This window comes from Cenococcum geophilum (assembly GCF_001692895.1).
Source record: "Cenococcum geophilum 1.58 unplaced genomic scaffold K441scaffold_30, whole genome shotgun sequence".
In the NCBI taxonomy this organism is placed as follows: Eukaryota; Fungi; Ascomycota; class Dothideomycetes; order Gloniales; family Gloniaceae; genus Cenococcum; species Cenococcum geophilum.
In genome coordinates, this window is record NW_027137588.1 from 1730202 (window position 1) to 1749944 (window position 19743).

General features: G+C 49.8%; 8 protein-coding genes across 9 annotated transcripts; 5 read left to right on the forward strand and 3 right to left on the reverse strand.

The window, feature by feature from the left end:
- Nucleotides 1-2605, forward strand: K441DRAFT_706511 (Delta(24(24(1)))-sterol reductase). Its single transcript, XM_067653666.1, has 5 exons — nucleotides 1-298; nucleotides 384-1499; nucleotides 1559-1890; nucleotides 1978-2195; nucleotides 2249-2605. Exons 1-5 carry the CDS (start codon nucleotides 255-257, stop codon nucleotides 2258-2260), a joined length of 1722 nt encoding a protein of 573 aa, XP_067502385.1. The 5' UTR covers nucleotides 1-254; the 3' UTR covers nucleotides 2261-2605.
- A 2962-nt stretch (nucleotides 2606-5567) lies between these two features.
- On the reverse strand, nucleotides 5568-6580 carry K441DRAFT_639376 (mitochondrial genome maintenance protein-like protein Mgr2). The gene is made up of 5 exons (XM_067646577.1): nucleotides 6467-6580; nucleotides 6389-6415; nucleotides 6296-6325; nucleotides 6157-6247; nucleotides 5568-6097 (listed from the first exon to the last, which is right to left on the reverse strand). The coding sequence occupies exons 1-5, from the start codon at nucleotides 6516-6518 to the stop codon at nucleotides 5962-5964; spliced, it is 336 nt and encodes a 111-aa protein (XP_067502386.1). The 5' UTR covers nucleotides 6519-6580; the 3' UTR covers nucleotides 5568-5961.
- A 311-nt stretch (nucleotides 6581-6891) lies between these two features.
- On the forward strand, nucleotides 6892-10601 carry K441DRAFT_662549 (uncharacterized protein). 2 transcript variants are annotated; one of them, XM_067649059.1, is made up of 3 exons: nucleotides 6892-6972; nucleotides 7088-8471; nucleotides 8519-10601. In XM_067649059.1, the coding sequence occupies exons 2-3, from the start codon at nucleotides 7338-7340 to the stop codon at nucleotides 9653-9655; spliced, it is 2271 nt and encodes a 756-aa protein (XP_067502422.1). In that variant the 5' UTR covers nucleotides 6892-6972; nucleotides 7088-7337; the 3' UTR covers nucleotides 9656-10601. The 2 variants fall into 2 exon arrangements, with proteins under 2 accessions (XP_067502422.1, XP_067502423.1); XM_067649060.1 differs by lacking the exons at nucleotides 6892-6972; nucleotides 7088-8471 and having other exon boundaries at nucleotides 8721-9728; nucleotides 9789-9812.
- A 1154-nt stretch (nucleotides 10602-11755) lies between these two features.
- On the reverse strand, nucleotides 11756-12451 carry K441DRAFT_568464 (lipoyltransferase; the record flags this gene model as incomplete). The annotated part of the gene is made up of 1 exon (XM_067643831.1): nucleotides 11756-12451. The coding sequence occupies one exon, from the start codon at nucleotides 12449-12451 to the stop codon at nucleotides 11756-11758; it is 696 nt and encodes a 231-aa protein (XP_067502387.1).
- A 302-nt stretch (nucleotides 12452-12753) lies between these two features.
- Nucleotides 12754-13461, forward strand: K441DRAFT_678701 (uncharacterized protein; the record flags this gene model as incomplete). The annotated part of the gene is made up of 2 exons (XM_067651183.1): nucleotides 12754-12826; nucleotides 12884-13461. The coding sequence occupies 2 exons, from the start codon at nucleotides 12754-12756 to the stop codon at nucleotides 13459-13461; spliced, it is 651 nt and encodes a 216-aa protein (XP_067502388.1).
- A 1216-nt stretch (nucleotides 13462-14677) lies between these two features.
- K441DRAFT_688154 (uncharacterized protein) lies at nucleotides 14678-16615 on the forward strand (the record flags this gene model as incomplete). The annotated part of the gene is made up of 8 exons (XM_067652158.1): nucleotides 14678-14830; nucleotides 15076-15288; nucleotides 15319-15332; nucleotides 15388-15481; nucleotides 15518-15611; nucleotides 15661-15973; nucleotides 16094-16357; nucleotides 16411-16615. 8 exons carry the CDS (start codon nucleotides 14678-14680, stop codon nucleotides 16613-16615), a joined length of 1350 nt encoding a protein of 449 aa, XP_067502389.1.
- Nucleotides 16582-17788, reverse strand: K441DRAFT_662555 (DUF1868-domain-containing protein). The gene has a single exon (XM_067649061.1). The coding sequence runs from the start codon at nucleotides 17716-17718 to the stop codon at nucleotides 16978-16980; it is 741 nt and encodes a 246-aa protein (XP_067502390.1). The 5' UTR covers nucleotides 17719-17788; the 3' UTR covers nucleotides 16582-16977.
- Nucleotides 17789-18069: 281 nt separating this feature from the next.
- Nucleotides 18070-19270, forward strand: K441DRAFT_706518 (uncharacterized protein; the record flags this gene model as incomplete). Its single annotated transcript, XM_067653667.1, has 6 exons — nucleotides 18070-18258; nucleotides 18348-18577; nucleotides 18651-18763; nucleotides 18870-19066; nucleotides 19128-19167; nucleotides 19198-19270. The coding sequence occupies exons 1-6, from the start codon at nucleotides 18141-18143 to the stop codon at nucleotides 19268-19270; spliced, it is 771 nt and encodes a 256-aa protein (XP_067502391.1). The 5' UTR covers nucleotides 18070-18140.
- Nucleotides 19271-19743: the final 473 nt, after the last annotated feature.

The window sequence follows — 19743 nt, forward strand, 5'->3', positions numbered from 1 at the left end:
GCGAGTCATGCTAAAGCCTTTGTTTTCTTTGGGTCTTGGTGTCAACACAAAACACCTTGACTGCCCCCAAGAGAACGCCAAAATTGTTGTGACCGAACAGACACTGCAGCTCGGATGTCCACTAGCTGAGAACGAGCCCACCTCGCAGCTCTCTTCTTCCTCCCGCCTGAAGGTCCCTCGATATTCCCGCACTTAGCGCAAGCCAATCTAGCCCCTGAAAAGAGCTTTCCTGGAGGCACAATTGAGCTAAAGCCATGTCAGAGCGAGTGACGCGTTCGAGGACAGGCAAGACGCCTAGGTGAGTACTGCCGGATACCGCAATCCAGCTTTCTCGCATCATTTGTAGTTTTGTGGGGTGATTGCTGACTCCGGCCGATGCATAGCAAGCCATACAATCCTGGCTTTGTCGAAACACCAGGGCGCAAGCGCGGCCCGCGCAAGTCTGTTATCCCCTCCAATCCCTTCGATTCCGACGATTCCACGCCTCCTCCCTCAATTGGCCTCGCCGATTCAGTCAAAAAGGCTCCGAAAGAGTCCGCGACTCTCAATGGTGCATTGAGCAATGGCAATGGAGATGCGAGCAGCCATGTCAACAGCTATACCAATGGTCACGCCAATGGACATGCTAATGGACATGCCAATGGATATGCTAATGGACATGCTAATGGACATGCCAATGGACATCCCAATGGACACGCGAAGCCTACCCGGACGGAAGTTACAGACCCAACAGTCGACTCGACAGGACAATTCGAATTCGGAGGCTCCTTGGGTGTGAGCGCCATGATGATCGGATTTCCACTGCTAATGTACTACATGTGGATTGGCGCAACATTCTTCGATGGTCGCTTTCCTAAGCCAGTGGCCGGTGAGAGCTTCTCGGATTTTCTGGGGCACATGTGGTATCTCGTGCGGACACAAGCATATCCGCACCGGGATGCCTGGTTGATCTACTGGACATTTTTCGTCGTCGAGGGCATTTTCTATCTCCTCCTGCCAGGCGTGTATTGTAAAGGAAAACCGCTCCCACACCTAGGCGGTAAGAAGTTGGACTACTACTGCTCTGGAATCTGGTCCTTTTATGTTACTATCGTCCTAGCACTGACCCTTCACTTCACTGGGCTTTTCAAGCTCTACACGCTCATCGACGAGTTCGGACCCATCATGTCTGTTGCGATCATGTCTGGATTTATCGTCTCATTTCTCGCATACTTCTCGGCCTTATATCGTGGCGCACAGCATCGCATGACTGGCTATCCAATCTATGACTTCTTCATGGGCGCGGAGCTCAACCCGCGCATGTTCGGATTACTAGATTTCAAGATGTTTTTCGAAGTGCGCCTGCCTTGGTATATCCTCTTCTTGCTATCTTTAGGCACGGCTGCGCGGCAGTACGAGCACTACGGGTATGTATCCGGAGAAGTAGGATTCATTCTTATGGCACATTTTATATATGCGAACGCATGCTCGAAAGGGGAGCATCTAATCGTTCCATCATGGTAAGTTTACCCTGAGCCCAACCAAGAGAAGCAGCTGTATCCAATGCTTACTTGTGTAGGGACATGTACTACGAGAAATGGGGCTTCATGCTCATTTTCTGGAATCTCGCCGGCGTGCCCCTCTCCTACTGCCACTGCACCATCTACCTCGCCTCGCACGACCCAGAAACTTACCGCTGGCCGCGCTGGGCTCTCGCTTCGCTCACTACAGCTTACCTGTTCGTGTACTGGGTCTGGGACACATGCAACAGCCAGAAGAACATGTTCAGGCAGGAGGAGCGCGGCACGGTCTTCGAGCGCAAGACATTTCCGCATTTCAGCTACGGCAGACTAAAGAACCCGAAAAGCATCCCAACCAAGACCGGCGACGGCATTTTGTGCGATGGGTGGTGTACATCTCCCCCCTCCGATCCTCTCCCGCATCCCTCCACAATCCCCCAAATCTGTCGAGTACCCGCTAACTAGCTTTTTCGTCCAGACGGCCGCGCTCGCAAAGTCCACTACACCTGCGACCTCTTCTTCGCGCTCTCCTGGGGCCTGGTCACCGGCTTCAAGTCGCCGTTCCCGTGGTTCTACCCGCTGTTTTTCTCGGCCATGATCGTGCACCGCGCCATGCGGGACATCGAGCGCTGCCATGAGAAGTACGGCGAGGCGTGGGAGGAGTACACGCGCCGCGTGCCTTGGTTGTTCATTCCAGTAAGTCGTCCATTTCCTTTTCCTTCATCTGGGCCTAGGGCTAACCCGCACAGTACGTTTTTTAAAAGCAATATCGCATAGGATTGGAGCAAAAGCGAGGTTTGCGCGTGCTTGTTGGGGGGAAGTGGAGAGTGCTGGCTTCACTCTTCACTCTCACCCTTGATCTTCTATTCTTCATGGCTGTACAAGTATTTGGAATATTGGCGATGTAGCGCCTGCTCATTTTAAGCAAGAAGGGTGAATAAAAAGGGGGGCTAGCTATATGGACTGCATATAGGGGAGTTGGGGGTCGTGGTTTTGATTTAGCTTTTTACCTTACCTTCGCTTCGCGCAGGATTCTGCGCCGCTGTATTCTTATCCGTGGGCAAAGGGTGCCTCATAACAGTTAATTTTAATTCATAATACTGTACATTCTACATGTAGCTCGTTGCAGGTTATAATACGGTTCATTTGTGAGTTAGGAGGAGCTGTGTTAGTTCATAGTTTACAGCAGGTTCCGTTCATCCAACACCCAGCATCCAGCATTCTCCACTACCGCATTAGAAGTTCTAGTCACTCAGTCTCCATTTCTAGCCCACTTAACCACTCCACTCGACATCCCAAGCCTGACACCAACACCAAGACACGAACTCACTCAACACCCCCACAAAAACCCCAACCCCCAGCAGCAACCCCACCCAGGGCCCCTACGCCTTGAACCTCCTCGCCCCAAACCTACTCAGCAGCTCCTCCGCCGTCGTCCCCCCCGGCGTCCCAACCCCTGGCGTCGCCGGCCCGCTCGCGACCGCACCGCCCGCTCCCCCGCGCCGGGGCGTCTGGGGCGTCGTTTCAGTGACGAGCGTGGCAGGCGCCGCTTTCGGCCTCGCTTTGAGCTTCATCTTCGTCTTGGGTGGTGCTGTCGGTTCCTTGGCAGCGAAGCGGGTGCGGAGACGGCGGCCTGGGGCGTGGAGGATGTGGAGCGGGGAGAGCAGGGCCTGGGTTGCTGGGGGGGTTGCGGTGAGGCTCTGGGGTGGAGTAGGGAGGGGGAGGGGGGCGGAGGCGCTAGTCGGGGAAGGGCGAGGTGGGCCGCTGCTTAGTTTTCTCCTCTTTCTGACGCGCTCTGGGGGGTTTGGTTCGGTGTGGGGTTTGGTGGCTGCTTGCTCGGGCCTTAGGGGGTTTTCGTCTGTACTCCGGATGTTGGTGTAGATTTTTAGTTCTGAGGCTCGGAAGAGAGCGGAGATGGGGCTGAGGTCGCGATCGCCTGAGTGGTCGGGCGTCGAGACGATAAGCATATCTGGCGGTTTGTTTGAACCCTTGGCGGCGTTTGAAGTCCTTCGGCCTGTAGGAGGAGCTGCGGCTGTTTCTGCTGGGGGTATGTTATGAGCCTTTTCGGAGCTTGTTTGCCCTAAGGACTTACGCTTTCGCTTTGTCGCATTTTTGAGCACTTTTGTGTTGTCGGTATCAATGGTAGAGAGCGACTGCCTACGTCTTGTGTATGAGACGTTGCTCTGTTCCTCTGCTCTGGAATGCTCTTGTTTTCTGTCTGCGGGGGCATCATATTCGCAATCCTCCTGGTGTGTTTGACACTGATGGCATGGCTTCTGTCTATCACACTAAAAGTAGCAGTTGTCAGCGGTGGGAAATTTGATAGTAGGAAGTTCTTGCTACGAACCCTTACTTCTTTCTGCAGGCAACGCTTGCAGTTGATTACTAGCTTGTTTTCTTTTGATTCCGCTGGAATCTCCGTATTTTGAGGCTCTACTTCTTTATTGATGGCGGACTGATTGGATGCACGGCCTTTGGCTTTCCCTATAAATATAAATTAGAAAAGTTTTCACAGGGAAGTAGTACAAGGCTTGTAATTCTACGGCTGGGGGGAAAGATGAGTAGAAGTAGTTTTTGAACTTAATTCTGCGAGTGCTAAGGTACACAACGCTTACCTTCATCTCCATCTCTACGCATCTCGGCGCGCTTCATCCGAACAAAATTAACCAAATTCATTGGCTTCCCAGCCCTGTACCATTCTGATTTCCAACAATGTTTTTCCATGTTTGAAACAGGTGAACCGCCAGCCACATCACGCGAAGAGGGTCTTGAAGCGTTCTCAACCGGTTCAGCCGATCCAGCAGTTGCAGCATCTACATGCCAATTATTTTCGGCACCACCCCCGGAGGCTTTTGTAGATACGGACGTGATTTTTTTGCTTGCTGTCGACGATGAGGCTCTGGATGTCAAACCTTGATCCCTAGCACGAGAGGCCAGAAATATGCGTAACGCTGCTGGTATCGATGGAGCTATGGGTGGACCGCGCATCATACCTAGCGAAGACGGATACGGTACAATGCTCGGGGCTCTCGACATGGCTCTCAAAGTTTCAGGCGAAGACGCTGTTGGCGATGTCAGACGAAATATTTCATCAAGGGAAGAAGTACTGACCTTGTAAACGACTATCATGATCTGCGTGATGTTGAGGGTGGGATGGGAGCTGCGGAATCGCAAGGACTGGCCAACAGCCACTTTTATCCTTGCTCGAAACAGCTGAAGCCTGGGGTTTGTCTGTAGCTGAGTTTTGTTCGATACTCAGACCGGTTTCCGCAACTTGTTGATCACTCATGGGCCTATTCGAGAGCATCATGTCAACTTCCACCTACAATTGAATGTCATAAATAGCCACCCACACTTGAGCTCCTCTCAATCCCTCAAAGGCCTTTCTTATCTCTTCTAACCTATTGTCATGTACAGTACGTGCAGCCTTCTCTTCGGCAAGACGCTCTTTCACAAGCGCTATCTCTCTTACTAGTTGTCCCAAGCGGTGAGCTTGCTCTTCAGAGTTGGTGTGCTCGGATGCTTCTGCGCGTAGTGCGGCTACCACTACTCCAAGAGCAGTAATTGGATCTGAAGTCGATTGACTCATCTCCGGCGTAGTTAATCTGTTCGTGAAATTAAGCTAGGTTCATGAGGACAGATGTTAGAGCAGCCAGAAAAGTTACTGGCGGAGTAGTGTGCTGTTGTGGTTCGTGAAAACAACCGGCGGTCAGATAGACTAGTCAATGAGGGGATGCGATCCTAAAAGAGATATCTCTGCCAAATTACAAGACGAATATGGGCCAAGCCAAGTAAGTTACAAGGAAAGTGTAGATGCTATTGAGTCGCAGGTAAGGCTAGCAGAGTGCTGAAGGCTCTCGAAACATGTGAGGTACACAAGCGTGTGAACAACGCATGAAAGGAGGTGAAGCTGAGAGGCTTGGCAAATAATAGAAGATCTTATTCAGTTCTCATTAGCAGGCTACCTTTCAGCAAGTAGTACTTTGTCCTCCCACAGTGATATGCGGGCACCCGGGAATCATCTAAAATGTCTCGATGGTCATTCATCTGGAGTGGCGTTGATTCGATGGTTACGTTTCCTCTCGAAACGCACAACTTTGGCATAGAGAGCTTATTACGGACATTTTCATGTTATAGCTACTAGCGATTTATGCCTGGAACATTAACGCTGCCGGATGATATTAGTCCTGTCAACCACAGACACCGACTTACAAACCAATGCTGGGAGTACCGATCAGTATTGCAAAGCAGAGGAATTTGCCTTCGAACGACTGTGTTACAAAATATCGAAAGACTACGCGATCTCATAAACATATTCCAGCAAACCCTAGGCCGCCTCGCTCGTGATTGCACAAGATTCTAATATATACATACGTTGCCATCTAATAGCATCCGATAGCATCCGGTTATCGTACAGTTGTCCTCTCTTACATATTTTTAGATCTTAAGTTCAGTATTCCCTCTAGTTATTTTCGTTCTGGACCCGCCTGGGGTATTGACGCGGCGTTATCATCGGCTGTCTTCGCAGCCTTGCGAAAGCCTCCGTTGCTATCGGTGAGCTGTCTGTTCGTATCGTCGTACCAATGGCCATAAAGAAGCTATTGCGCAACGTATTCAGCGATACAGTTCTTTTCAGTCCAAGAAATCTCTAGCATACCCGAATGTGGCGGCAGATCCCAGCATGTATTGCCCGAGTGTTCGCAGCATTCCGTTAGGCCCCGGACCGAATCTTATGATATTTGTTGCTCCTGGATCCCGTCAGATCCGCTCGTGGTGCCAGCTTCAACGCTGCGTACCAAAAATGAAACCGATGATCAATCCTACAGCTAGCAGGAGGTAGAACAGGTGAGTAGGAGGCTTGCACTACAGATGAGCATTCAAAAACGTACATCCACCCATCATGCCGCCCATCTTGACTGTGGGAAAGTGTTAGCTTTTGCGCGAGCTTTCGGTTTGACTTGTCTTACGTTTGTCGAAGGTCGACGGACCGCTCATACCACCTCCTACTGGCACAGGCATTATGACAGAGACTTGATTGAGCCTTATTCAACGAGAAGAAGGAAGAATAGAGCTTAATTCGAAGGTTTGGCCCAAGCAAAATGTTGGATGGTTGTCATTCATCCAGCGCCATTCGCTGATGGAAGATGCCGAACGGCGAATATAGTCACGTGATCGTTTGTCTTTTTTGAGAAGGAGTTGGAACGTGTTATTGCGGGTTACGCATCAGCTTCATTCTTTATATCACCCTCGCAATATTCTCACTTCAACTCATATGGCTCCTCATCTATAGCGGCTCAGCTGCGTGCATCTCCACAACGTCACGTTTCGGCTGTAGAACGTCCTTACGAGCGCCAGTAAGCAAGCGAGAACTTCCCGCCAGTGGAGTTGGGACAAGGACCTGACGACTGTCATATGCCCCCGTTCTGCCTCTCCATAACACTGATCCTCGACCTCTATCCACCGCCGGCTACCCGTCAGTACCCCCATCACCTTTCCCTGCGCCACCTGCTGCCTCTGCCACTGCACCTCTTGCTAGGCCACAGCATCCTTCTCGGTCCTGACGTCGCACGTTAGCTAACACGGACCAGCACACGACAGACCCCCAGATCGCGAATCGCACCTTCGGCCAACCTGCGCCATATCTCTCCTTCGGCCCTCTCCCTTCGTATGAGTGAACGACCGGTCGCCCTTCTGTTGTCGCTGTTGTTTGATACTAGGGGTTGCTTGAGGTTGTCCTACACTGCCGGCGCTAAGTGAACACGGGGTCGCAAGACGGTCGACGCTAGAAAAAAGTCTTTCTCCGTTGCGAACGGCAGTCGCTCGCTAGATACATTGCAGATGACTGCAGTCGCCCCTCTTCCCAATTTACAGCCCATTTCCCGGACAGGATGGAGCGCTTCTAACGGCGCTCCGAACGGCCTGAACGCCGACGAGTTCAGGATGTTCATGCCTCGCAGCAAAAGTGCCCAGCGACCAGCATCTTCAACGTCACTCACCTCCTCAGCCTCCTCAAACTCGACAATATCGGCTGCATCATCTCAATCAAACGGTGTGTCCTCGTCGCCCGCGGGGGAAACGACCACGTGGGGAGCAAGAAAGAAACCACCACGAGGCTTGTGGCCTGCATCGAAGGCCGAACCCATTTCGGGTCTATCTACAGCACGACCTCAATCTATCGCATCGGCATCTTCTGGCCCATCCGCTGCCTCTGCAATCTCCGCCCTACACTCACCAGCCCCAATGGTTCCCTCACAACACAATGGCCAATCCCAAGTACAACAAAACGGCGCGCCACGGACACCGGGTCAACCAGAGAACACTGCAATTCTACATCTAATCCCGATGAACGGCACTTTCGAGCGCAAGACCATCACTGTGCCTTTCTACCCTGACGTCCTCCGAATCGGCCGGCAAACCAATAACAAGACCATTCCAACGCCTTTGAACGGCTATTTTGATTCCAAAGTTCTTTCTCGACAACATGCGGAAATCTGGGCCGACCGCAATGGGAAAATATGGATTCGCGACGTCAAGTCATCAAACGGCACGTTTGTCAATGGGCAGCGACTATCTCAAGAAAACAGAGACTCAGACCCCCACGAACTTCGCGAGCAAGATATGCTGGAATTAGGTATCGACATTGTCAGTGAGGATCAGAAAACCATAGTCCACCACAAAGTTGCCGCTCGCGTCGAACATGCTGGTATCTACACCAATACTGGCAGCAGCATGCTGGACCTTAACTTCGGCGACCTTGACTCTCCGCAAATTGCTAATATTATCAGCCCTGGTGGGCCTCAGGGAATTGGCGGTATGAGAGGGCGCACAGGGAGCCAAGGTTCAATGAACGGCGGACGGTTGCAAACTCCGTCAAGCGCAGTTGGCAATAACATGGGTGGCATGGGTCAGCAACGACATATGAATTTTTGGTTGCAGCCCATTACGATGGAGCAGGTCGTCAAGAGACTCAACGTGAGTTATTAATCAAACGTTAGCACAACTACTAATGAATCCACCAGTCGGAGATCAAACAAGCAAAACAACAATCTCAGGATCTCCAGCGAACAAGTCAGTACATTGACTCTGTATTGACGACAGAACCTAAGAAGGAGCCCGCGAAAGCATCACCGAGCCCACACATAAAAGTGTCACCTATCAAAGCTGACCTCAAAACTCGGTTCTCTGATCCCCCAGCACCACCGCCTCAACAGCCACTTCCAGAAAAACCCGACGCGAACCAGCCCTCCTTGAGACGGAGTGATACAGAAAGAGCAAAGAGCAACAGCTCCCCAGTGCGATCAGATTCTCACCTCCAACTATCTTCTCTCGCCGAAGCTCTAACAACAGCAAAGAAAGAAATAGAATCTCAGAGCTTGAGGCTTAAAGACTTGGAGGCTTCGCTCGCGCAGGAACGCCTTGCACGAGAAAGTGCTGAAGAGCGAGCTCTACGTCTAGAAATGGAGTCGCGTAGTGAGCGGCCAGACTCCGCATCGCTAGAAACGGATAATGAAGTACAGGTCAATGGAGTCAGCCCCGAGCAAGAAACTGGCTCTGAACCGACAATTGTGGACGACGTGAAACCAGAAGATGAACCGTCAATAAATCCTGTCGCCGACGCTGCAACTTCTCGCCTTCAACAAAGACTGGAAATTATGGTTGCTGAAATGGATGAGATGAAGCAGCAGATGGAGAAATACCGCCAGCGTGCCGAGAGTGCAGAAGCGGAGAGTGCTACACACCGTAAGACGCTTGCTGAGATGGTGGAGAAGATTAGACAAGACGATGCCGAACGCACAGCACGAGAAGCCAAGAAGGAATGTCGACATAGCGAGAGCGAAGTTACGCCTGAACCTGTCAGCGCAGCCACGGACGGCTCTGATGGGGCTGGTGAGATACTGATTGTGAACGAGAAGGAAGATAATGTTGAGGTCGCTGGCGTAATACTGAGGAAATCCGGTTTACAGAACGGACGACCAGTCAGCCCTGAACAGGTTGCGGAGCTAGAAAAAGTAATAACGCAAACACTAGCAACGCGACCTGGCCGACACGACGCTATGCTAATCCATGGGGGACCGGCTGCATCAATATTCGGCATCGTTCTAATTGGCGTTGGACTCATGGCCTGGCTCAACTCATACCCGAAGGTGGAGCGGTGAATATTCGACGGGATTAATCATATCACCGCTTGCCATGATATGCCGCTGCTACTGGGGATGGACTAGAAGAGAGGTGAGGAGAAAGGAAGACAAAGGAAAGGCGGCGCCGCGATTAATGATAGCATGTCAGCAGAGTATCTGGACTGCTTTGCGTGAGTTAGCATTCGGGTTGGATATTCCATGCTGACTCCTCCCATCATCTATCACACAACAGACACTTGGAAAGCTCAGAGGCTCACCAGCCTTCGGAAAAATGCAGCATATCCTCATCGTCATCTTCTTCAACCAACGGATTAATTTGAATCGTCTGGACCAGCTTTGCTTGGCGCATCGGCGTACAGATCACGGCAGTGGCAGAATTGCCGTAGATGCATTGAACGGTCTAAAAGTGGAAGATACCTTGACTCATGACTACGAAACCCTACTACTCTTACTATACATACAGTCTCAACCCTTTCTTTTGCCACTTCGGCTTTGTACCCTTCATCGTTCGTTTTGGGGCACAAAAGATGTCTTCTTCGATCCTGGGGTCTTTTGTGAGGATTCTGGATGGTGTTTGGGCGTTGAACACTTTATTCTTCTTTGCGTCAATGTGTTGTGAATTTCTCACCTGTCCTAGGGGACCTTCTGGCGTTTTCTGAATTTACCTATTCTTCAACCGAAAGCTCTTTCATTCGACCATTGTATCAGATTTCTTTTGTCGAACACGGTCGCTTATTGGATGGTCAACACAAGGAGAGAAGCCTCGAAACCCCACATTATGGGTAATTAGGTCTGTGGATGGCTAGAATAAGAGGATGGAACAATACTGCTATGTCTTCTTCAATGATACATATTTTGACAACATTCAAATCTGACCAAATGATCTTTAACGTTATTGTAAAAATAATGGCCTAGCCGACTATTGGACCTAAATACATAAATACCCAGCCAATGAACGATTGAGGCACTCAATGGGAGCGCACATATCCCGTCGCTCTATGCATTAATTTGCCCCTTCATGCAGCTTCCATGGACATCAAGACCGGTTGACAAAGCCCGATTCGATCTCCTTCTCAGCCGCTCGGGCTCTAACAAAATTTCCAGTAACTCCGCCTAAAGGCATTCGCTTTTGCCTACCACCAAGGGGGCGGCTGTACGATAGAACCGAAGATACAGTTAGTCAAGCATCCGCAAAGATGGCAGCGGCTTAATTGGAGACATGAGTTCAATCTCATCTTCGACGGCCCTAGAATTTTTCACCTAGCCCTCCCGGTTTCCACGCCCTACAAGTCGACCATATTAGTACCTTTTAATTGGTGTCTTCCGGAGCACTGCTCCACTCATTGTTGGAAGTTTCCAGCTCTGATCCTTGCGAGTTCGATGGATGTTGCGAGATTGAAGGATGCAACATGCCCTTATTTGAAGCGAAGTCAGAATTGAGTTCGCCACAGGGCGTGGTAGATGTAACTTTGGTTTCAGTGTTACTTGCGCTGGAATTTTGTGATCCGTTGATGTCGACAGAGGAGCATTCGACGTGGCGAGTTACGAAGTTCAATCCGAAGGCGACTGTTCACCAGACACAAGTATGAGTTACTATAATAGATTGGCACAGAATATGTACATAGCGTAGTGTGGTCATTATACAAGGGTGACTGAAAGCTGTATAGAAATGGAAACATCGAGCATAGCGGCTATAAAGCCAAACATTACCGCAAGCTCATGGCCTGTGAAGGCATATTTGACGATGGGATGTTCTACTGTCGGCCATTACTGTCTGTCCAGCACTATTAGAGAATATTTTGAAGTGAGGAAATTGTAAAATTCAATGATATAAAACGGAGAACACTCTTGCGAGGGAATACCCCATCATTTTAATCATTAGTTTAAGGTTTGAACAACCTCAACGTTAGATCAAGAATTCTCTCTTTCATGGGTCGGAGACTCTATTTCAATAGATGGTAACTCTAATCATACTCTTGAGGAGAACACAGCCCTCTTTTTGGTCGTCGTTCTCTTTAGAAGAAGCATGTGATATTTGTTGAAGGGTTTTCGGCCAACCTGCTTGAGGGGGGGAGGGTAGCTTCTCCTGGGAACTGGATGTTTCATAGTCGCCGGTCCTCACACTCCTTCAGTCACGTCTGTGATGCTGATGTCCCCAATTTGCAGTTTCTTGGCGAACTCTTTGACGAAAACGTCCGTAACTTCTTCGACACTCGTGCCAACCACACCCTCGTTTTCGAAGCTTGTGGCTTTCTTGCCTTCTAATCCACAGGCAACAATCCTATTGAACCACCACAGATCGGTGTTTACATTCAGACCAATACCATGGCTTGTGATATTCCTCCTCATATGTACACCGATAGCCGCGATCTTGTCCTCAGGTGTCGTCCAGACGCCCGTGTGCTCAGTAGCCATAGCTTTAATGCCGTAGCGATTGCACGTAGCGATCAGAGCCTTTTCGAGCACGCAGACATAGCTCCTCGGCGTTAACTTGTGTCGTCGCAAGTCGATTATCGGATATGCAACCAACTGTCCAGGTCCATGGAACGTAGTCTGCCCTCCTCGCATGGCCTCCACAAATTCTGCTGTGCTATTTGCACGAAGATACTCTTGCTGCTCAGCGCTTACAGTGCCAATTTCACGGCGGCCACAAGTGTATACGGGATTGAATTGGGCGGTAATGATGGTTGGGTCGGGCGCTGGAAGTGATTCGGAGGCTTTAGAAGCAAGGAAAGACTTCACGAGCGATTCCTGGAGGGCGGAAGCTCGCGCATAAGGCACAATGTGCGGAATTCGAAGGTGTATAAGCTTCATGGGACTAATACAAGCCTGGGGGGTTTCCTAGCAGTTATGGTCTTGCAGTTTTGGCGCATCCTAGAAATTTCAGCCCTACCCGCACAGAGGGCCGTGCTTTCCAACATCGTTAACTCCACCATGCGATTTCTTGGTCCATCTACTCGATTTAGCCAATGTCATGGTAGCAATACATAAATCCGCTCGTAATCTCTCGGGAGACTGCCTTCTTAGGCTGAACCTTCATTCGCGCCATTGATTAGTTAAACGCGCCTACCGCGCGAAAATTCGCATCTCAAAATTACTCCTTTCGAAGCGCAACTATGGCTGACTCTCAATCAAATCCCGATCCTGCTGGCTTCCGCAAACCAGAGAAGCTTCCCAAGCTACCAAGCTGTATGCGCCCCTTTCCCTACTTATTTGATATACGATCTTAGCTAATTCCATCTCCAGACGCGAAAATATCAAAGCGACCACTTCTCCATCCCGCCATCCCTAACCCATTTGCCTCTTCCGCCTTCCAAAAAGTAGTCTATGTAAAGCACAAAACTCCCTTTATCCCTATTATTAAGCGTGTTCGACATCTCCTTTCCAAAGCAGAGGATAGAGACACGCAGTCCCTCATTTCACGCAAGACACCATTAGATGCAAAGAGGGTCGAGGCGGCTATAGCAGGAGGCCAAGAGGAGAAGAAGGGGAATCGAGAGGAGATATATGTGAAGGCAACGGGTAGAGCGATTGAGCGGGCACTGCAGGTTGCATTATTCTTCCAACAGCAGAGTGATTGCCGAGTCAGGATATCTACTGGGACGGCGGATGCGATCGACGATATTATTGTGAAACCAAAGAAGAATAGGGCTAATTTGCCGAACGATGAAGAGGATAGAGACGTTCATGAAAATAAAAATGGGCAAAAGCCAGGCCAGAAGAGAAAGAGGGCAGACGAGAGAGCAGACGAGAAGGAGATGGAATTTCCAGAGGCCAGGATACGGCACACGAATGTGATTGAAGTTGCTATCAGCTTACGCTGAAGCTGGTGATATGGATACCGCTGCCAAAGCAACGTCTTGGGCATCGAATAGAGGCAAATCAGCCCAAGAACGACCCGCCATTTCAACGACACGGCTCAGAAAGCACGATTACGTTCACAGTAAGCTACCCCATTTTTATAGAAAATCTTTTTAATTCTTCGTGCAGCATAGCGCTCTTCAACTAGACTGTATCTCTAGACGCCTAGTCAACCATCTAGATACATCCTAAAGGGCATGCATGAAACAGGACCATTATTCACTTTCAAGAACGCTTTGGCGTCTGAGCAAGGGCATTCAAATGCCGATAACCCAACGCATGTACCGGTAAATGTTGAGCGGTGTAATATTATTTCATACGCTTGTCATTTAATGGGCCAGTGCACGATTGTACCTTGCTTCATAGTTCCCTTAAGAGCGGTATCCCTGAGACGTGAAATGGCATATGCGAATAGTGATATATCTGCGGATTTGGCAGCTGCGACACCCCTTTCCGGGTTTGAGATAGCCTGTATATGCGCAAGGTTCTGTTGCATCTTTAACAGCGTTTTCATTCGTCAACATTCCGGTCGAAGTTAGGATTCTAGAAAGACACTAGAAAACGCCAAAAACGCTCTCACAGGGCAGTCTGAAGCCAATAGGTTTTGGCCGAGGACATTTTACATTGATCGGCATCACCAGAGCATTGGCTCTTACCGACTGTGGTAAGTATCTATGCAAGAGCAAATTCCCTCAAACTTCTAGTGCCTTACGTCCCTTGGAAAGGATTGACCTGGACTTCAGCCAATTGAAGATTGACAACTCTTCAAGTCGGGGATGAAATGGCGCCTAACGATGTCGATGTATGCAAGCCACGTTCCATGTCATTTGTCCAGATTCCTAGCGGGGCAAAGAGGGACCTGTGAGAGTCTTCGCCAAGGAATATGCGTCTGTAGATGTGGACCTCCAGCCCCTCCACAACCACTAAGAATTTGACCCTCCACATGCGACTCCGTGCATCCTGCAGCTAAGCAAGGCTCAAAGCCTGCTTGCCGTCAATATTCATGGTCCAAGCTCTTCCGACAGATTTGTTGGGATATCGTCATCTTTTCCAACATCGTTCCTGAGACGATAAGGCGCCATGGCGGGATAGAGAATGCCGCAATTGGCTGAATGCCAAAAGATGCTGCACGGTTCCTCGATTTTGATCGTGCAGCCAAGATGCCCTTATTGGCTCTTTATGACTATCATTTTCATGGGTTCGACATCCCATGCAACGGTAGCACTATTAGGTGACCGGTGCACTGGCAAAATAACAATTGGGCATCTCAACTTAATCCGATTGGATCTTATCGATAATCATAGGACGAATTGTATCGTTGCAAGGGATACGGTATCAAGTCAATGCTTTTTCATCAGCGAAACCTATATACTCTAATGTACTTTCGCTATTCAAGTGCTATCAGCCAGAAGCACTAGATCACTTTGTTCCTTGAATCTAGTGGCATCTTTGTAGATGGCTAGGATATTTAATCCGCCCCTGATTGGAACCCTCCCTTTACCCAAGTCTCAATATCATCACCATATAGGTATTAAATTCAACCTGCGTGGTTCTAGGCCGGCTGTAGATGCATTCAGTCGGAGCCTACACGCCAACCATTAGCGTCAGATGCCATTGCAAATGACCGCCGGCGGAAGAGCGTCAATGATCAGGTGGTCACTGGTGCGGGGGAAATTACCACTCGCCAATCCGTTATCCCTGTTACACTCGTTACTGTCTTGTTTTTCATGTGGAGATTTGCCTATGGACTTCCGGATGTACTGAACAAACACTTTCAAGAAGTTCTGCATGTACCTGCCGCCGAGTCCGCCGGCCTATAGGGTGCTTACTTCGGGTATCTGATTACATCTCCATTTCACTATCAGACTGGGGACTCGCACTTTTACCAGCGCATATTTTATTGGCCCTTTGATGTACTCCGGCTGCATTGTTCACAAGTTTGGTTATCGATGGACTTTTATCACCGGTCTGTGCATCTCCGGCGTTAGGGCTCTCCTCTTCTAGCCCAGCGGCATAAAGCGCTCTTTTGATGGTTTCTATGGATCCATGTTCATTGTCGGCTCTGGCCTATCCACTCTCGAAACCAGCGCAAACCCATTCATTGCTACTTGCGGCAGGCATAAATTGTATGGTACATAGTTGCAATATGCTGATAAAACCAGGTCCTCCTCGCTGGTCTGAGCTGAGGTTGAATCTCCCCCAAGCCTTCCAGGCTATCGGAACCGTGGTTGCTCCTGTTCTCGCAAGCTACGTGCTCTTTAAGAACGTTAGTCAGGCAGGCGACACAAGTTTGCAAAGCATCCAATGGGTCTATCTCGGCGCCGCGATTTTCGTCATCTCGTTAGCCGTCGTATTCTTCTTCGCCCCTATTCCGGAAGTTACAGATGCAGACATGGCTGCCCAGGCCGAAACAACCACGGATGCTACTAGATACACGGATAAGCGTCTTCGCCACCAATATACTCTTTCTGGGGCGTTGCGGCACAGTTCTGTTATTTCGGCTCTCAAGTCGCAATCGCCAGCCACTTCATCAACTACGTGACGACAGTCAAGCCATCACTCACATCCACTCAGGGCCAAACTCGCTCGCAGTAGCGCAAGCACTTTTCGCGATCGGCCGTTTCTCCGCCGCCTGAAGGCCGTCAAGCCTCGCTACATTCTATTTACATATATGAGCGGCATTATTGTGTTCATCGCCGCGGCAATCGGGACGAAGGGCAATACCGGCATCGCGATGCTAAGCTTGGTGCTGTTCTTCGAATCTTGCATCTTCTCAAAAATCTTCACATTGTCGCTACGAGGGCTCGGTAGACACACCAAGCGCGGCGCCCCCCCCCCCCCCCGTCCCCTCAGAATCTGGTGGCTGTATTCCCACCCATGCTGGGCGCTGTGACCGATGCTAAGGATGCTAGGATCGCGATGTGTGTGCCGCTGGTCAGCTTTCTAATTACACGGTCCCTCCCCATCTGCCTCAATCTCATCAAGGCCAAGGAGTTCGATGGATTGAGGGAGAGCAGAGTGGGAATCGAGGGACCAGTGGATGTTGAGTCCATTGCGGAAAGTTATCATGAGAAAGATATGGAGGCTGCCAGGGTTGAGGTTGTGGCTAAGGCATAAAGTCTTGTCCCACTCAGATTCAACTCCTTAGTTTCTTAGTGCTTCTTTTTGAAGTCAGGGCTCATAGACTTAGAAGTTAGGTATCCATAGAAAAATTATAGATGTAGAATATTCACAGCATAGGACATCTTCCGACATATGTTTTAGCATATTGAAAGAACTTCAGAACATATTAGCACCGGTGAAAATGTCTAGGCTCTTTAAAGCGAGAGTGGCTTTCTGAAGACACTATTGCAACCACTTTTAAGCTGTGCTTAATTTCTAATACCTCTCTCAGAGGTATTACTGAAATAAGCTAGAATTACCGCCACTAAGGAAACTCACTCTAACGTCCCCCTAACTAAGAACAATTTGGCTCGACACTATGCGTCTATGCCCTGATTCTTCAAGTAGAACTGTTTATTGAACACAAACATGTTCTCAAACTTGCAAAACTCGGGCGCGCCGAGCTCGAACTCGACCGGCATTTCCTGCAAATGATCCATCAGAAGCGTAAACAGCTCGCTCTTCTGTTCCTCGGTCAGATACCGAAGTAGGTATGCCACGCTCAAGTGCAGGCCATAGGAATCATGGTGGGGATGGCGAATCTGAAGTAAATCCGCCAGCCTATCGCGTAGATCTCGCAGTCTCGCAGCTTCCGCTGTGGTGCTGGGCTCCAAGTGGACTCCGATGACGATTCCAGGAGGGTCGAAGCCCGTGATTGACATCTGGTAGGGTGGGTTACATTTCAGGTCAAACGAAGAGAGTTTTTTCGCAAAGAGAGCGTCGCAATCCTCAAGGGGGGCATCGATGGCCAGGTCGCTGGGCCAGAAGCCGGGTTGGCGAACCTCATCGCAGACACCTTCGAAGACTGTCATATGCCAGCTTGATGGAGGGAGCAAGGCAATAACAGAGGATAGGTTGCTTTGGAGCAGCTTTTCGTGCAGAACGAGCATGGAAGCGTAGAGGTCGCTTGATGGAGACAGGTGAGAGATGATCGTGTTGCCGGGGAAGTGCTGGACACTACCATCAACACCAAACTTGCTAGGGACGCCACGTGGATATTCCGGTCGCAAAGTATTAGCCTGTCGCCGATGTTCCACATCATCTAGCACTGATTCCATTTTCCAAAATTGTAAAGGAGAACGGATCAGTAATGTTTCCTCAACTTCTGCATATCATGGCGTGGCGTGCTTATGCACTAGGCTACAGTTCAGTTGTGGAGGATGCAGGTCGCCTAACAATGCTAGAAGTACGGCTGACCTAGCCGAAACAAGGTAGTCCCGACTCGTAACCTTTGACCAATCACTTCGCCACATCTGCATCCCACGCATCTCAAATAAGTCTATTTGCTAAAATATATGCCAAGCATTATCTAAGTAGATTTGTGGTCACCTGCTAAAACCGTCTACTCTCAAGATGTCAAGCTCCAATTCACGCAGAGCATTAGCTCTCTTCTTTAGCTTCTTGCAATTCGATACTCATATCCTTAGTACTCCTGGTTAGCTTTTCTTACAAGCATTATCAGTCAATCTGTACCACAGTCATGGATACCTCAAATAAGAAGACGACAGTGATTTCAGAGACCGGAAAAGCAGGTGTTGCAGTAAACCCAGGCCCAAACTTCAGCGTCGTAATAGAAGATGTGCCAGTCCCTAAGCCAGGTCAACCCCATAAATTCCCAACCCCATCAATCCCCAACCCCACCCAATCCCTCCGCTCAAGCAACCCAGCCATCTAGCCACCTCCACAGGCCCCGACGGTCTCCTCCTGCGGCTAAACGCAACAGGGATCTGCTACTCAGACATCCACCACATGCTCGAAGACCCGCCAACGCCGACAATGCGCGACTTCAGCGCGCGGTCGCCCAGCCACGAAAGGCGCGGGCGTGGTCATGGCGCTGGGCCCGAACGTCAAGGACTGGCACGTCGGCGACCGCGCCGGCGTCAAGCCCGCCTACGACGCCTGCTTCAGCTGCGAGCTGTGCTAGAGCATGCTAGAGACGCACTGTCCGCAGAGCTCGCAGACGGGGCTGCAGCACCCCGGCACGTGTTAGCAGTATACTGTCACTCCGGCGCGGTATATGACGCGCATCCCGGATGGCGTCGATGATTTCACTGCGGGCCCGATCATGTCTGGTGGAAGTACGATCTATAGCAGTCTCCAGGAGTCGGCCTGAAACCGGGGGGTTAGGCGGTATTTCCGGGTTCGGTGGGAGGCGTGGGGCATATGGGTGTTCAGTTAGTGATGGCGATGGTGATGAGAGTGATTGGAGTGGATGGGGGGGTGCGAAGAAGAAGCTGTGCATGAAGCTGGGGTTCACGAAGGTGAAGGATGTGGCGGAAGAGGTGATGAGGATTACGGACGAGAAAGGAGCCCATGGGGATTTTGTAAAGGCAAGGGGTAACGCTGCATATGAAGCCGCACCGAAAATGGTGAGGGTGGTCGGAAGAGTGATGTGCGTTGGTCTGCGTAAGTGACTTTATACGGGGCATTTCATCTTGGGATATTTGCGCGCTAATAACAGTCTTAGCGCCTGCCGGTACATGTATCGCCGGGGCAGACCCTCACTAGTATGTAGCTAAACGGCTACATATAATTAGCACGCTAGTCGACACAATATTAGACACTCAAGAAGCGCTGAATTATACTGCGAGAGCAAGCCAAAACTGTTGAACGGACGATCAGGAATGAGAACTCTGTTTATTAAAGAGGGCTCTAGAAGCTCTCTTATATACATCAGGTAGGTCCAAATACAATAACGACGACGTCGTCATNTAGTAGGTCATAGTTAANAGAAACAGGTAATGAGACGTTCNATNAGACATACGAGCTCAAGATACGAGACAACTGAGACATAGTTCGTATAGACGATCTAGGTCGTCAGACAGTATTACGATGGTAGTAAGGAACTTCGATTCAGGTTAACACACCCCCCCAGCTGCACAGAGCCTTCTGGGCTGCTGTAGAAATACTAAAAAGTCACGATAGCAATTTGGTGTTGAGTCAAAGGAAATCCTCTATATATTTACCTTACCTAAATATCATTTAAATTAAATTAAATTAGATCCTTAATATTAATAAGGTTTAATTACTGAACAAACGTCTTGTGCTTTTAACGAGGCAAAGCCTTTATTAGGCCATCTACT

Bases quoted from the DNA above. Each gene is read 5' to 3' on its own strand.
- K441DRAFT_639376 (XM_067646577.1), bottom strand. From the start codon at position 6,518: ATGCCTGTGCCAGTAGGAGGTGGTATGAGCGGTCCGTCGACCTTCGAC. The intron at 6,416-6,466 runs GTAAGACAAGTC...ACTTTCCCACAG, and splicing joins TCCGTCGACCTTCGACAAAC to TCAAGATGGGCGGCATGATG. The intron at 6,098-6,156 runs GTATGCTAGAGA...GTTGCGCAATAG, and splicing joins GGATCTGCCGCCACATTCGG to CTTCTTTATGGCCATTGGTA.
- K441DRAFT_706511 (XM_067653666.1), top strand. From the start codon at position 255: ATGTCAGAGCGAGTGACGCGTTCGAGGACAGGCAAGACGCCTAG. The intron at 299-383 runs GTGAGTACTGCC...GCCGATGCATAG, and splicing joins AGGACAGGCAAGACGCCTAG to CAAGCCATACAATCCTGGCT. The intron at 1,891-1,977 runs GTACATCTCCCC...TTTTTCGTCCAG, and splicing joins CATTTTGTGCGATGGGTGGT to ACGGCCGCGCTCGCAAAGTC.
- K441DRAFT_662549 (XM_067649059.1), top strand. From the start codon at position 7,338: ATGACTGCAGTCGCCCCTCTTCCCAATTTACAGCCCATTTCCCGGACA. The intron at 8,472-8,518 runs GTGAGTTATTAA...TGAATCCACCAG, and splicing joins AGGTCGTCAAGAGACTCAAC to TCGGAGATCAAACAAGCAAA.
- K441DRAFT_662555 (XM_067649061.1), bottom strand. From the start codon at position 17,718: ATGGAATCAGTGCTAGATGATGTGGAACATCGGCGACAGGCTAATACT.